This window comes from Silurus meridionalis, chromosome 4 (assembly GCF_014805685.1).
Source record: "Silurus meridionalis isolate SWU-2019-XX chromosome 4, ASM1480568v1, whole genome shotgun sequence".
NCBI classification, from domain to species: domain Eukaryota; kingdom Metazoa; phylum Chordata; class Actinopteri; order Siluriformes; family Siluridae; genus Silurus; species Silurus meridionalis.
The window spans coordinates 7,930,016-7,946,646 of NC_060887.1; the positions used below are offsets into that span (position 1 = coordinate 7,930,016).

At 41.9% G+C, this 16,631-nt stretch overlaps 1 protein-coding gene across 4 annotated transcripts in view; it reads right to left on the bottom strand.

Annotated features, from left to right (window-relative positions):
- agap3 (ArfGAP with GTPase domain, ankyrin repeat and PH domain 3) overlaps positions 1-16,631 on the bottom strand; it is a 107,737-nt gene that overhangs the window by 29,742 nt on the left and 61,364 nt on the right. For 3 of the 4 annotated variants that reach the window (XM_046846568.1, XM_046846570.1, XM_046846567.1), the window contains exons 9-11: positions 16,459-16,542; positions 10,146-10,250; positions 8,023-8,194 (exon numbers count right to left, since the gene is read on the bottom strand). In XM_046846568.1, the coding sequence (XP_046702524.1) occupies positions 8,023-8,194; positions 10,146-10,250; positions 16,459-16,542 (361 nt within the window). Of the gene's footprint in view, positions 1-8,022; positions 8,195-10,145; positions 10,251-13,666; positions 16,053-16,458; positions 16,543-16,631 lie in introns of those variants that run through there. The other variant, XM_046846569.1, reaches the window with a different exon arrangement.

The window sequence follows — 16,631 nt, forward strand, 5'->3', positions numbered from 1 at the left end:
TTTCGGCAACAACGCTTTAATGATTTTTTCCCCCTTCGCTTCAAATCGAAATGACCCCATTTGAATTGAAAGGCTTTCCAAAAAAAAAAAAAAAAAAGTTGGATTGTAATATTTATCCTACAACCAAGATCCGATGGACCTGAAGATTACTAAGAGGGAAGTAAAGAGGATTTTTGGGGGGCAGTTTTGACCAGCTTTCATCATTGCAAACACACATTTTCAAATAAATATGGGACTGTCAAAGGTGAGAGTTTGATGGATAAGGGTTAGTTTAGAGAAGGTTTGTTAGAGGGGGTTAGATGGGGGTTAGTTGAAGGCGAGTTTGTTGAAGGGTTAGTTTAAAGGGGGTCAGTTGGAGGAGGATTGGATAGAAGGGGTTAGTTGGAGGGGGTTATTTCAATGGGAGTTAGTTGGTGAAGAGTCATGTGGAGGAGTGTTAGTAAGGGTTAGTTAAAGAGGATCAGTTCAAAGAGGGTAAGGTTGGAGGAGGTGTTAGTTGAACAGGGTCAGTTAGAGGAGGTAAGTTGGAGGTTAGTTGAAGGGGGTTAGTTGGAGGAAGTCAGTTTGAAGGGAGCCAGTTGGAGGGTCAGTTGTTAGTTGGCAGTTAGTTGAAGGGAGTTTGTTAAAGGGTTTCAGTTAGAAGGGGTTAAGATCAGAGATGTTCAGGAGGGTAATTGTAGAGGGGTTAGTTGGAGGTGATCAGTTAAAGGAGGATAAGTTTAGAGATGATTAGTTGGAGGTGGTCAATTGAAGAGAGTCAGTTCAAGAAAGGTTCAGTGATAAGGGGTTAGTTGAAAGGGGGGGGTCAGTTAGAAGTTAGTGAAAGAAGGAGTAGTTAATAGGGGTAGCTGAAGGCATTTTGCAGGCAGTTGTGTGTTAGCATTTTTTTAGCATTAGCACATTTTTAAAAACATTTTACAGGTGATGTTGATTGGCCTTTTTGAAGATGAGGGTAATAAAGTTAATAAAGCCACAAAATGGGTTTACAAATGAAATAAAAATAAAAGAGTGAGGAAAGAGACGACTTCGACAGTGCAAGACTTGTATATCTCGTACACCAGTTATAGAATCCAATCCTTTTCCCTGAATACATGTAAATAAACCTCACACTCTCGACGTTTGTTGACTTACAAGGCTAATATCAGGAGTTGTGATATCACCAGATTTCTACCCTCCGCGGTGTAAAATCACAGCGACTGACTTATTCAAGAATTCGAGAATAACTGTGCAGATGGTCCATGAAAATATTCCCGACAAACTTTTCTCCTCCAAGAGCACGTTCTCGGCCATCTGTCTCGATGCACTTCGCAGTTAACTTCTTCTGTTTTTCTCTTTTGTTTCTCTCGTCTGCCGCTCTCTCTTCCTGTTGCCTCCCTCCATCGCTCTAATTTAGCGAGCATGCTCCTCAGCGTGAGACAGGAGCTCTCCGCCGCTCCCTCCCTCCGAGAGACGCCCTTCCCCTACGGGCACGGCAAGATTAATATTCCTGCGCCCAACAAGATAATTACCGACACTAATTAGACATGATTATGCGAATTTGATACACTTATTACTCCCGCTAATGGCTACGACGCATTAGGCTAACAAGAGCCTCGTGCTAGCTGAGGTTTGCTTAGCGCTAGCGCCGAGGCGAGGAGACGCCGAGGCACAATCAGGAGCAATTCGTTTAGTAATTGAAAGAATAGAGGGTATTCTTACGCCTGTCACTTCCGTCGACACGTAATCACATCCGTATTGTTGACGGGAACGTTTTATTGCTTCTGTCATAATATTGCCCCTGACTGCTCCTGTGCGCGTCTCTCTCCACGTGTTTAAGTGAGAAAGGATGAAATTAAATAAAGCCACAGTGCGATTATCACTCGGATAGACGCCTCTGCCGCCGGATGCCACCGGTAATTACTTGGTATTGTTTTTTTTTTTTTTACTCCGGGCCCTATTCAAAAGGAAACGGGTTTGGAGAAGATCGGTGGCTAGAATACATCACGTCTGAGAAACCTTCACCTCCAAACTTGCATGCTGAAAATCTAAAACCATGAAAAGGGACTGGGAAACAAAAATCTTAGAACCTTTTGAGATCAGTTGTAAAATAATATTGTTATGGAAGCGAAATGAAGGAAAAAAAAACCTGACCAACCAAAACGAATGCATTCCCATTAAAAAATGTAAACAAAAAAAACAACAAAAATCACAAATGTTCAGGTTGAATAGCTAGAAAGCTGGGGGCGGAGAAGGTCGTGTTGATTGTGTGGGAGAGCAACGCTGCGTATCCTTGCACTAATCACCAGCAATTAGACAATTACACGATCAGATGCTTCGTGATTAGGAGGCGGGCGATGTGACGCAAAGATCATATCTCGATACTTAGCGTCCTTGCTGGGATCCAGCGATAATTTCAGCAAGAATATAAATCCGCAATGGGTACTGGGTCTGTTAAGTCCCGTATATTAAGGGGTGGGCTTTTTCCTTGTCTCATGTATCCCAACAATGTTAGGAAGCTGGGGTTAGCGTGCAGGGTCAGCCATGGTACAGTGCCTTTGGAGGGGTTAAGGGCCTTGCTTCAGGGTTTAAGCGTGGAGATATTTGGGCTTGAACCCCTGACCTTCCAATCAGTACCCATAATCACTGAGCTACCACTTCCTGATTGGTTTAAGGGCCTTGCTCAAGGGCCCAAGGGATGCAGCATGGCAATAGTAGGGCTTGAATCTCTGTCCTTCCTATCAGTAACCCAAAACATTAAAACAGCGAGCAACCATCCCCACTGAGTAACAGTGAAAAATCTGAGAACTTTCAAACCTGAAGACTTGAAACAAGATAACTTTTTTGATGACAGTGAAGACAACTCCTCTTTTTTCTCTCTCTACCCTTTCTGTCAATTTCAACATGTGCCTAAGGTACCATTGACCATTGTCCCTTTCTTTTTCTTTTCTTTCATTCCGGTTCCTCAAAATTCATCCCGACATCCTACCTCTGGATGGACCTCTTTGCATGAACAGTTCTTCATTTAAGCACCCATCACTGAACAGCTCCCCCCAGAATGATGGAACTAGAATGAATGGCCATTCGATGACGAGGATGAGGTTCCCTTTTGAGTACAGTTCCGTTCAAGGTTTCTTCCTCATGAAGTCTTGGGGAGTTTTTCCTTGATGCTGTTGTGCTCATTAGGAATAAACTCATAGGCACTAACATATAAATGCATATTTAATCTCTGTAAAGCTGCTCATGCAGGAACCGTCAACGATCCCAACACGGTGATGTGATGTCTCGTCCACCAGACGAGCCAATATCAGCTCAGAAGGCAAACAATTCCACGATTTCCTCGTGGCCACAAAGACGGAAAAAACGAGCTTATTCCGCAAATGCGGCGAAATAACGTATGCGCTTCTTTAACTTCCAAAAAAAAAAGAGACAAGCGAGAGAACAAATAATTGGCGAACGTCGTCTCATCTCCATCAGGAATTCAACAATCATCTCTAATTGTCAAATTTGATGCTAATGATTGATGAATTAAACATGTCTCTATCAATTAGTCCCTGGCGAACAATTCTGCATAAAAGGAGAGATAATGTAATTACAAGGAGAGAATAATCAGAGGAAAAATACGGGGTAGAGCACTGTACTCACACCCGCATCGCCACTTCTCTCACACACACACACACTCACACACTCATGCACACATTAAAAGAACTCCACGGATAGCAGACTGACACGCCGTAACCCCCCGGACACACTTCTGAGGTCCGCACACACACACACACTAGTGATCATAAACCCTCATGACTCTGTATTTTGATTAGCTGATCTTTATTGCTATAGTCACATGGTACGGTTTGATATAGAACCTGTTTAGATGTTTGCCGTCGCAGAAAAATACTTAATGACGATCATCTGCCCAACACAACGTTTTATTTCAATGAAACAATCAATCCTGTGGGAATCAGACTGTATCATTATTAGGGGGAGGTGTTATGTGGGTGATCCACCATACAACCCCCAGGTCTATGCCTCAAATTAATTGCTATTTTTAGCAAATGTTATGTTATTTTGTTGATTAACTCGTTTGATTGGTCCAAAATTGTGCCTGGCTTTGCACGAAACAATCCATTTCCGGGTTTTAGAAGCCCAGTATAACCAAACTCTTGCTCTAGACCGATTCTTAATGGGGTCAAGTATAAGACCGTGCTAGTTCCAGGACTGGCAGAGAACAAGTCCAGACCGAGTCTTAACAGGGTCAAGGCCAAGTATAAGAATGAGCTGGGTCCAGGACTGGCAGAGAACAAGTCCAGACAGAGTCTTAACGAGGTCAAGGCCAAGTATAAGACTTAGCTAGGTCCAGGACAGACAGAGAACAAGTCCAAACTGAGTCTTAATGAGGTCAAGGCCAAGTATAAGACTTAGCTAGGTGCAGGACTGGCAGAGAACAAGTCCAGACCGAGTCTTTTGTAATTTCCAAAATCTGAACAAGGAACAGGAAAATGCCCCCATTCAGCTTAGCAATTCATGGTGCAATTCACCATCATAATGAGCTCCACACTCTACTGGGAAGGTTTTCCACTCGATTTTAGGATGTGACTGTGGTGATTCACCTAATCGAGCATTAGTCACTGCAGGAGGTGAATTATCTCTAGTTTCAGTTCATCCCGAAGTGTTTCAGTGGGGTTGAGGAGGTCAGTTTTTCCATTCCAACCTTCACACCAACTTCCATGGTTTCATGGAGCTCATGCTGGTGCACTGTTTCAAGGGAAATAGAAGTGTAGAGACACATCCTAAACAACTTTTTTTTCTTTCTTCTTTCTACTGAAACAAACCGTACATATTCATAGTAAAAAGGCACTTCATGTCATTCGTTACTGTCAACCACCACAAAAAACAAAAACCGGTCTAATCATGTCGGGGCGAAAATTCAGATGCAATTAGTGAAAATGACAGATTAGCAAGTGTGTGTGTTGGGGGTCGGCTATTTTTCCTCATTCCTCTTGTTTCTGTGGCTTTTCAGACGGCTGATGAGGCGTGTGGTCACGGGGCCGTGGAGCCCTGACCCCTGTGAGCAACCGCTTCCATTACGTACAAGTGCGGAGGATAATGAGGCGTCCATGCTAAGGCAGGAAAAAACGGGAAGGGGAAGGGTGGAGGAGAGATGGAGGGGGAGTCTCTGAGAAAAGGGGCAAAGGCCTTAGCATCAGCGCTTAAAATCGTAACAACACTGTAGGTCCTGCTGAATGTATAAATCACGCGTCAAATTTACGTAAGGAGTCTCAAAGCTTCCTGATTTGAAGATTAACTACAAGGACATGCCAAGCTGCATGTTTTGTGTGTGTATATACGGTAAAGATTTCTGTTTCACCGCTCATTTAACAACGCCAAATAATTACTACAGCTAATTAGCATGCGTTTACAACAACCAATTCGAGTTGTTGAAACGAACCCCATCGATACGGTCATCAACAATAAAATCCGAACTTTTGTGAAATCTTGCCGGCGGCAATCATACAACTTTTTTCATGCCTAGGACAACGCGAAAGCACGTCAGTCACGTCGCTAGTGATATGGCGAGCAGCGAGACGGCACCGTCGCGCACAGGAAATGCAGGGGGAGACGGCGACTCTCGGCACTCAGACGTCATCGATTACGACTGAATGGCAGGACTATTATCGCTCCGCTATCACGTATCTGTCAGTGGCGACACAAGCCGGGCGTCGTATTTATAAAACGGTTCCGGTGAGTACTTAGCAGAAAGATTGGGACGTGCCTCGCGGAGACAGGCTCCTTTTTACTCCGTGGACACATGCGTTCATTCATTTAGCCTCCCGTCGTGTTCCCTCTCTATCTTTTGAACGCCCCCCTTTCCACCTCCCTCCCAAAGCATCCCTAATGGTCTTCAGCAGTGTGTGTGTGTGTGTGTGTGTGTGTGTGTGTGTGTGTGTGTGTGGGGGGTGAATTAGAGGCAAAAGGGAACGACAGCGCTCAGCCAGAGTGCCATGAATGAAAAATTACCCCTTTGTTCGCTCGCATCAATTGCATGCCTAATGAAATCAAAATCAGATTGCATAATCAAGTGGAGGGCCCGGACTCAGGCGGAGAGCCGCGGCCAGCCGCAGCCTTCTCTCCCCTTCTCTCAAGTGGAAATTAACACCAGTGCAGACGAAAAAAAAAAAAAAAAGACTCTGAAACAGAAAGACTGGTAGGAAAAAAAAACGAGCTTATAAAGAGTTTCTTGAAGTAATTCTAACAAAAAGAACCTTTTGATAAAAAAACCTTTTCATAGAAGGGTTTCGGCTGTTACCCGGTCTGCAGACAACGTGCTTCTGTAAACAATGCCGAATTGCCCAAACCGCTTGGTTGCCAAGGTCTAATACGTTATTCCTGACATTTACTTCCCAGTTGTGTCAGGAACCGTTGCTCTATGTCGTATTTTTATTTTTGTTTGCAGTTGCTGGACTTTGTCGGACTGTCGGACACTCCTACGTCCTGTCGCCAGCTCTTCTGAGAATAATTGGTCAAACCCCTTCTTGTGCTAGAACTCCGAGTTCTGAGATACGGCTTGTCCCCACAACTTTCCAATTTCCATTTATGGCCTTTGGCAAACTCCCTTAACCAAAGCGGCTTACTAAAAGACCCAGCCGTGGCAGCTTGACGGTGCTTGGATTCGATCTTGTGACCCTTTCACACCAAAACTCAATACCATAACCACTAAGCACCTCCAAGAGAACAAAAGCTCAAGATGGTAGAAACATCTCATAAATTACCTTTTTCTTTGCTTTCAAAAAGTGGTCCAGGTTTAGGACTAAACTACACATATTCACAGAGAGGTTTGGGATATTTCAGGATACAAACGGTACACGCTATTACCGCCACGCCTCTCGGTTAATCATTAGTCATCTCCCCGAGCCCCCTCCCAACCCCTCGGCCTTTCCCTGGACGCGTTTCAGACTAATTATGGGATCCAGGATTTTTTTGGACCCCAGCCAGAGTGCTGAAATTCCCAGAAGCCCCCTGAGTGTCGACCCTAATGCCACATCTCGGCTCTGACAAACCCTGTGGCGGCCACAGATCCCCTGACAGACCAGACCTTCTCATTTTTATTAATTACCTTTAATGTAAACCCCCTAAATCCAATTACACTTTTCCCTCACCTCATCCCAGGGGATGTCCCAGCAAGGGAACAATGAGCAAACGTCTTTATTTCTGCTTAGCTAATAAAACAAGTGAAGACCCCGCCTCTGAGCCCCAAAATGGCTGATAAATAAATAGACAGCAACAAATAAATCAGGGAACTGGAGACTCCTTCCATAAGTTATTTATCTCCTATAGGACAAACAGACAAACCCAGTCCCACCCCACCTTGCTTTCTATTAGCTAACAGATAAAGTTTGTTAGGAAGTACATGAAAGTCTTTCGGGACTTCTTCAGCAGTTTGAGCTACAGGAGCTCGTCTGTTGGATTGGACCACACGGACCAGCCTTCACTCTCCACGTGCATCAATGAGCCTCGGCTGCCCACGACCCTGTCGCAGGTTCACCAGTGTTCCTTCCTTGGATGACTTTTGACAGATTCTGACCACTGCAGACCAGGAACATCCCGCAAGGGCTGCAGTTTTGGAGATGCTCTAACCCAGTCGTCTAGATGTCACGATTTGTCTAACAGGTCAACCTTCTGCCTAATATATCCCACCCACTAACAGGTGCCATGATGAAGAGATAATTAGTGTTATTTACTTTACATTTATGGTATTTTGCAGACGCCATTATTGATACAACAGCCATTTATATATATGAGCAACTGAGCAAAAAAGGGTTAAGGGCCTTGCTAAAGGGCCCAGTAGTGGTAGATTGGTGGTCCTTGGATTTAAACTCACAACCTTTTGATCAGAAGTCAAACATCTAAACCACAAAGTTCTGGGATTGAACAATTAGAAATAGGCCGAATGATCTTGAAAGATCGATCCCATAAGAAAGAACATGATCCATTGTTTCGAAACAGGGGTTTGGAAGGGAAAAGTCGCGAATTAATGCGGTACACACTCACCTGTGGCTCCGATGCCGAGCTGCAGTGCGCTCCTGTCCTTGGTCAAACCGTTGCTTTTTGGACTTGCAGTCGGGGCTACCGTAGCCACGGCCCGGGGCGGCCTTTTCCCCGGCACTTTGACTGTGGTCCGGAGCAAATCGATCTCTTTCCCGTGAACGTTCTGCATGTAATCCTTATTAAACATTAAAAAAAAATATTTAAAAAAAACAACAACCCCAAAACAAAGCAATCGGTACAGAGGGTAGAAACTGGAACGAGAACTTTCTGCGGCAATTCGCGCAAACGTTCGAGCGGCCGGGGTCACAAGCGAGCAGCAGTTCTGATTGCTTTTTAAATATCCCACTTCCACCAAAAACAACAGCGGAATAAAAAAAAAAAAACGAACGCAATTAACTTCACCTGCATCTCCGCTTCGGAGGATTAGCAGAATTAGCGCTAATGATCACAAATAAGCTCGTTTCCCATTTCGATCCGGCCATTCCATTTTGGATGGGGCGTTTTGCGCCGACTCAAATGGGCTAAGCCGAGTTGAAAATCACCCCGATCAGCAGAAAAAAGAAAGGGAAAAATAAAAGAAAAAAAAAGGCCACAACAATGTGAAAAAAAAAAAAACAGGACGTGACGACGCCGGCCGCCGAAAAAGCCTCCCGTTAACTCGGCTGCGTTTTTACTGCGCACCATAAAGCACTAATTTCTTCAAAAGCCTTGCTGCTAATTACCCAGTGAGCGCTCTCATTTCACTTTATTGCAGGAATTAACAGCCAGTTCGAGGCGCAGAAAGCTATTAAGATGTGTGATTAAGCCATATTCAATTAGTTTCTGCAAACAATTTAATTGATGTAGCAGACAGAATTAACAGAAGGGGATTGTGGGACGGCTCTGCTGGCTGCAATGCAAAATTAAACAGTTTCGCTTTCTCTCTTTTTCTCTCTCTATCCCTCTCTCTCTCACTTCGCCTACACTGCAGTTAAATGGTGTGAGTAACTCATGGAACTTGCGAGCCACAGGTGTCCAGATGCTAATAGCTTCCGCACGCGGTAACGATGCCGAGGCTGAGCGACGCCCGCCGTGTACGCCTGCATTGCCCGAGCGTACCGTCGCATCACCCGTTCAAAATCTGAAATTACGATTCCGTGGCTCGGCAACTCGTTCCGTTTAACGGGTTTCCCGGGATGAGGTCGGATTTCCGCATCGACTTGCAATTATCTTGAATCATCCAGTTTTTTTTTTTCAGGGGCCTTGCTTAAGGGCCCCTTGGTGGTGATGGGATTTCAACTCTGGACCTTTCACTGATAGGACCATGGAGTTACCACTTCCTGGTTTTGGAAATTGTGAGACGTTTTCTGTCTCACAATTCCTGGTTCAACAATTTTCCTTTTTTTTTTTTGCTATATTATTAATAAGCACATGTCAATAATAAAACAATAATAATAATATAAAAACAATAATAACAATAATAAAAATAATTATTATTATTTATAATAATATCACATTTTTTTATATTATTATTCAGCAACAATACTCAGGCTGTATTTTTGAAGTTTTTCTGTTTTTGAAGCTGCTGAAAAACTTCCAATTGGGGAAAAAAAAAAAAACCAAACAAACAAAAAAAACACAAACTTTTTGCAAATACAATTTTTTTTTTTTTTTATAAACAAATAAATAAATCAATTATTTTTGGTGAGGCGATCCATTTAGGGGAAGGAGTCTCCAGTTTTGGAAAGTCATTAAACTGTGGATTAAAAAATAAATAAATAATTTAAAAAAGAAAATAAAAAATGAATCTATTTGGTAATTTTTTTTTGTTGTTTAATTAAAATTAAATGGCTGTTGGAAAAGTAACGCTTTTACTTTCTACATAAAAAAGCTGAGCGATTACAGGAATGAACAGGCAAACCGCTGTCATCTTCTTTCTTTTATTAATATTCACTATAAAAGTAGAGAACACACGTTGCCAGTTGTTGAAAAAATGTTCCGCTGTTAGTGAAAATAATCACAGTTCAGGTTTTACTGCTAAATCTGGCAGTCGGTAAAATTCCGTACTGTTTTACATTGGAAGCGGACGTAAAATGGCGACACATGATCACACGTGAACTGCGAGACAGGAAGTGGTTGTAACTCACGTGTAAGCTGGGGTGGTAGGTGAGGACGCCGTTGTCGCACAACGTCACGTACTTCTTTTTCCACTCTTTGTTGAGCGACTTGCCGCTCCTCTTCAGCAGAATTCCCTGCGAGAGAGACGACAGGAAACGCTCGTCATTCACCGGCCGGTCGATTCCGTTCATCGTTCCTTCGTTACGATTCATCGTCCGTTTATTTCACGCCATCGTTCGTTTCTACACTTCATTCACTCGTTTCACTTTATCGTTCATGCATTTCATTATTCACTCCTTCATTCACCATTCATTCATTTCCATTCATCATTTATTCACTGCACTCATTTCTATTAATCAATCATTTCACTCCATCATTTATTCATTTCCATTCATCATTCACTCACTGCACTCATTTCCGTCTATTATTCACTTACTTCACTCTATCATTCATTATACTCCAGCATTCACTGATTTCACTCCATCATTCATTCATTCATTCCACTTCATCATTCATTCTTTTATTTATTCATTCATTCATTCATCCCACTCCATCATTCATTCATTCATTCATTCATTCATTCATTCCACTCCATCATTCATTCATTTATTCATTCATTCCACTCCATCATTCATTCATTCATTCCACTCCATCATTCATTCATTTAACTCCATCATTCACTGATTTCACTCCATCATTCATTCATCCCACCCCATCATCCATTCATCCCACTCCATCATTCATTCATCCCACCCCATCATCCATTCATCCCACTCCATCATTCATTCATTCATTCCACCCCATCATTCATTCATCCCATTCCATCATACACTGATTTCCCTTCATCATCTATTCATTTCACTCCATCATTCACTGATTTCACTCCATCATCCATTCATTCCACTCCATCATTCACTGATTTCACTCCATCATTCATTCATTCATTCCACACCATCATTCATTCATTTCCAATGATCATTTACTCACTGCACTAATTTCTTTCTATTATTCACTCACTTCACTCTATCATTCACTGATTTCACTCCATCATTTATTCATTCAATCATTCATTCCATTCCATCATTTATTCCCTTACCTCCATCGTTCATTCATTCATTTCACTCCATCATTCACTCATTTCACTCCTTCATTCATACATGACATGCCCTCGTTTATTTATTCATCTCCATTATTCACTCCGTCGTTCATTCACTCTTTACACGCCATCATTCTGTTATTACAAATAAAGACTTTCGTACGAAGTATTAAAACAAACTTCGGTCATCGTTTTAACACCTGCGTCATTTCCCATCATCACACAACTTTATTCATCGAAAATCCAGAGTTCCATTTCTCGTCACGTTCGTGGATTTGTCGGGATTTTACCAACATCTGGAGAAAATCAGGTTACGTGTCATCAGCAGCTCTAGAAATATATTTCCTGAGAACAACAGTGACGTGTTCAACACTTATTTTACTTTATTATTACATTATATATATATATGCTGTCTATAGATAGATAGATAGATAGATAGATAGATAGATAGATAGATAGATAGATAGATAGATAGATAGATCGATCGATTTAAATGTAAATTAAATTTAAATAATGATAAAATTTTCTCTTTCGAACAGTTGTAATAGATTTTTTATATTATTTATTCATCTATTTTTTTTTTAGACTTACATATAAATATATATATATATTTATTGATTTTATTTTTTATAAAATGTATTCTATTTGATCTTTTTTTCCATCTCCTGTTTTTCTCCGATTATGACGATGATCGTGCCGTTTCCCAGCTCTCTCGACCCTCTCGTGCACAAATCGGTCCCCCCCTCCACCCCACCCCTCCGAGCGCGAACGGAAAAGGAAGGATAAAATCCCAAAATCCAATTTGCGAGTCTGGAATCCGACCCTCTGTATGCGGCGGCGGCGACGGCGCTGAACTCGCGCAGACCTTTCGCGAGCCCTGGATTAGCTTGTGTGATCCGAGCTTCTTCAAAAGGCCCCTGGATTGTTCCCTTATCTCCTCCTCGACTCACCAGGACAAACACAGCAAGGCCGCGGGCCTGAGGGGGGGCGAGCACGAGCGCCAGGGGGGTCCGAAGGCTAATCAGGGGGATTAGGGCCGATTTCATGTGCTGTTTAACACTTCAAGTGAGAGCTCTGGGCCTTTGTGTGTGTGTGTTTGAAACTTAGCTGTGTTTTAACAGGCTTGGAAGGGGGGGGACGGACGGACGGGGGACTCGCAGGAACTGCTCATTAGGAGTCGAACTGGGGTCAACTGGGCATTAGGGTGTTTATCACACAATCACACCTAATCCTCACATCACACACTTCCACTGATCTCTCTATTCTTCTCCTGACCTCCTACTCCTACATTTCGCCCTGCAGAACACACTTTCGGAATAATACAGGCATCTCCTTCTGCTTCTTCTTCTCTCGGTGGTGCTACAAAGCCACGGTCCTGCTGCTACTCCGGTTCCCATATAAATCGTTCACGATGATCATAAACCGAAAATCTTACACACAAACTTTTTTTTCCTTCAACAATTCCATTTATTACAACAGCGTTTTAGTGGCACGTAAAAAAAAAATTCTTTATTACTATTTTTTAATACTAATTTCTTTATTACTTCATTATTATTAAGACGTAGCGTTAAGGGTGAAGGTTGATATTTACGAGAATAAAGTCGGAATATTCGGAAAATAAAGCGCTACAAGAATTCAAAATAAAGAAATGAATAAATAAATAAATAAATAAATAAATATTGAGGAAAAAAGGCAAATCTATGAAAACAAAGTCAAAATATTTTGAGAATAATTTTTTTTTTATTAAATAAAAAAAAATTGTGAGATAAAAGATAAACTTCTGAGAATAAAGTCAAAATATTTATAGAATTAAAAATATTTAAATAAAAGGCAAATTTACGAGAATTAAGTGGGAATATTTTGAGAATAAAGTCGAAATATTTGTAGAATAAACCGGTAGCAGTATGAGAATAAATTGGGAATATTTCGAGAAAAAAGGCAAATTTACGAGAATAAAGTCGGAAATATTTTGCGAATAAAGTCAAAGTTTTTAAAAAGAAAAAAAAAAAAAAAGGCAAACTTACGAGAATAAAGTCACAGTACAGGAATAGTTGTAAAAATATCAAAATACTTTAGAATAAAGTCAAAATATCTGGTCGTATTTAATAATTATTGAAGTAAGTTCTACTTTTTCACCTCGTAATTTTGACTTTATTCTCGTCATTTTAAAAAAAAGATTTTATGTGGTACTGAAACACCATGTAAAACGTGTTAAACGCCCTGTATCGAAACCCCACCCACGTTTTATTTATTTTTAAAAAAAGGCGCAATTTGGGATTTTTTAAATTATTAAATATTAGTTAAAAAAAAAAAAATCTATAATATATATAATAAATAATAAAAAAAAAAGGTTTGTATATTATTTTACTTTTTTATATATATATATATATATATATATATATATATATATATATATATATATATATATATATTTATATTTTATTATATTCGGGAATTATGTGCCAGTTCATTTAAAACATAAGAAGTAATGCGATTTTTTTCTTTCTTTCTTTTTTTTCTCCATCTATTCATATCTATCAGTTTTTCTCCTCCAGGTGTGCACACATCTGTATAGCGCTCTATACGAGCAGCAAACCGTCCCGAGAGTCCACTTACCCTCTTACGGCGCAAATAAAACCTGTCTACATCCTGTCAGGAGATAGAGAGAGAGAGAGAGGGGGGGAAGATAGAGAGAGAGAGGAGGAGAGAGGGAAGGAGAGGGGAGGAGATCTGAGCTCTTACTGGTGATAAGCACAATGGCTCAGTGTTGACAGCTTTTCCGTGTCGCCCCTGAGCTTTGTTGGGCTTATTTACCATTTTTACAGATGATGGGGATTTTATGTGGGGGGGTATGTATGGAGGGAGGGTGTGTGTGTGGGGGAGGCTTGAGGTGGGGGATTTTGGCCCAAAGTGTGTAATTTGCCCAGTGGGAGGTAATTATAGTCCCATTGGCACTTTGATCTTCCCGATTGTGCATTTGACTGGCCGAGCAATCAGACCCATTGAAAGGTGTCCCCCCATGACCACCTTCTCTCTTTCTTTCAGGCCTCTCATCTCTCTCTCTCTTCCTCGGCCGGCTCTATGCAGACCCCACCGCGTACAATGACACTCCTGAAGAGGGATTAGTTTGAAAAGGATGAGTGTAATTGATATACAGTGGCAGAAAAAAAAAAGGCCTGGAAGAACTTCGGACCTCCCTATCGCCCCAAACCCCCCCTCAATACGATGAACGTTTCTATAGCGACCGCTCCTTCACCGGGACGTCCGCGGTCGGCAAAACCCAAAACGTCCTTCTCCTGTGATTCAGGATGGAGAACGTGTTCTGTACAGGCAGACAGATGGAATGACAGACAGAAAGAAAGTATGACAAACGGGGAGACAGACAGAGAGGAAAGACAGAAGACGAGACAGAACGAAAGGGGAAATGACGAACAGAGATCGGAGAGACAGAAAGACGGAGAAAGGTGGAATAAAAGACGGAGACTGATAGAAAGGGACAGACAAAAAGGGAAGAAAGAAAGAAAGAAAGAAAGAAAGAAAGAAAGTCAAACTATTCTTCATGAGTTGGACGGCGGTCCGAAATAGGGACGTCACGACCAGAGCAGTCTGTAATTCAGTTGCCACGGCGACGCCCCAAGCGACTCGAGTACGACTTTGAAAATTATATTTGGGGGGGTTGGGACCCCTTCAGAATTAATATCCCGATGGTGAATTAATGGTCTGAGGAAGATCTCAGCACTTTCCTAGCAATTCCAACAAATTACATGGCGGATACTTTGCTAATGGTAGCGGGAGTTCTTTTCCGCGGCAGCTACGCCCTTCTCAGGTAGTGGTCGATAAACCTTCTGGGTCCACGACAATCAAAATGTCATCCTCATAAGATCTCTAGATACCAAATCTGAAGGTTTCGGGGTTCTCCTTGACCGTCACAATATCTCGGTGTCAGCAAAAAGAACTTTGGAAAGAAGGAATCCATTGTGTTCCATTGAAGACCACTGACCAGTGACTGTCCAGGATGGTTCAGCCTGAAGATCCATGAAGATAAGAAGGGGTTTCCTGTGGAGTCTGGTTCCTCACAAAGGTTCCTTCATGAAGTCTCAGGAAATTTTTCTGGCTCCTTCAGAACAAAAAAATCCGGTTCGGATTGTCAGGAATACGCCGATCGGGACGCGTCGCACCTGCCAGGTGTTCCACATGTTTACCTTTTTCCCCAGCGATAAACTCCAAACTCGTCTTCAAACAGCTGCGCTGCTCTTACAGGAGACCCCCGAATCCGCACTACCATCCTGTGGCCACTGAAGAACTCTCGAGACTTCTCAATTACTGGTACTGTACTGCCATCCAGTGGCCATGAGAAGAAATACAGTTGAAATAATACTATTGTAATTCTACAAATATTATCGCTGAGGCCTCGTTTTGCGAAAAGTATAAATACATGTACAATTTTGCTGCTTAGACCCCCGAAACCCACTGCTTGCTTTTCTATCCATATTTTCCGCATAATTACAGAGAACACAGACTTATTGCAGCTGAAGGAACAGACAGACAGAGAGGAGGAAAGACAGACAGAGAAACAGGACAGAAAGTGGAATGACAAACAGGGAGAAAGATGGGAGGCAAAAAGACAAAATGGCAGAGAGACAGAAAGAAGGAAAGACAGAGAGACAGAAAGAGAAGAGGAATGATGGATAGCGAGACAGGTGCAGAGGAGAAAAGACATACAGAAAAGACGAAGGAACAACAAGACAGGGAGAGACAGATGGATCAGAAAGAAAGAAAGGACAATTAAGAAAGAAAGAAAGACACGGCAGGGAAAGAAAGAAAGATCAGAATGAAAGGCCTGAGTTCAAAAGAAAATAACACAAATGGAGAAAGAAAGACGGAATGCGAAAGAAAAGAAAGAATTAATGAAAGAGAAAGAAAATTGAGAAAGAACAAGAAAGAAAGAAAGACAACAAGACAGGGAGAGAAAGATAAATAAGAAAGAAAGAAAGAAAGAAAGAAAGAAAGAAAGAAAGAAAGAGACAACAAGACAGGAGAGAAAGATAAATAAGAAAGAAAGAAAGAAAGAAAGAAAGAAAGAAAGAAAGAAAGAAAGAAATTGGTGTGAATTCTCATCACTGTAAAAGGCTCACGTGATTTAACCTCTGCAGCGTGTGTGTGTGTGTGTGTGTGTGTGTGTGTGTGTGTGTGTGTGTTACTCACCGGCGCGCGGTAGCGATGTGTGTGAGCTGAAGTGCACTCACCTGTTTAATGGGAATCGCCCTCCCACTTCCTATGCTGTCAGTTTTACACTCGGAGCTCTTCGCCTGCTCGCTCGCTTTCCGAGACTGCAAAGAGACAAAAACGAGACGATCAGCACACGCACAAATATCCCACCACGAACACGCTGGACTTTCTGGAAAAAGGGGCTGGTGCA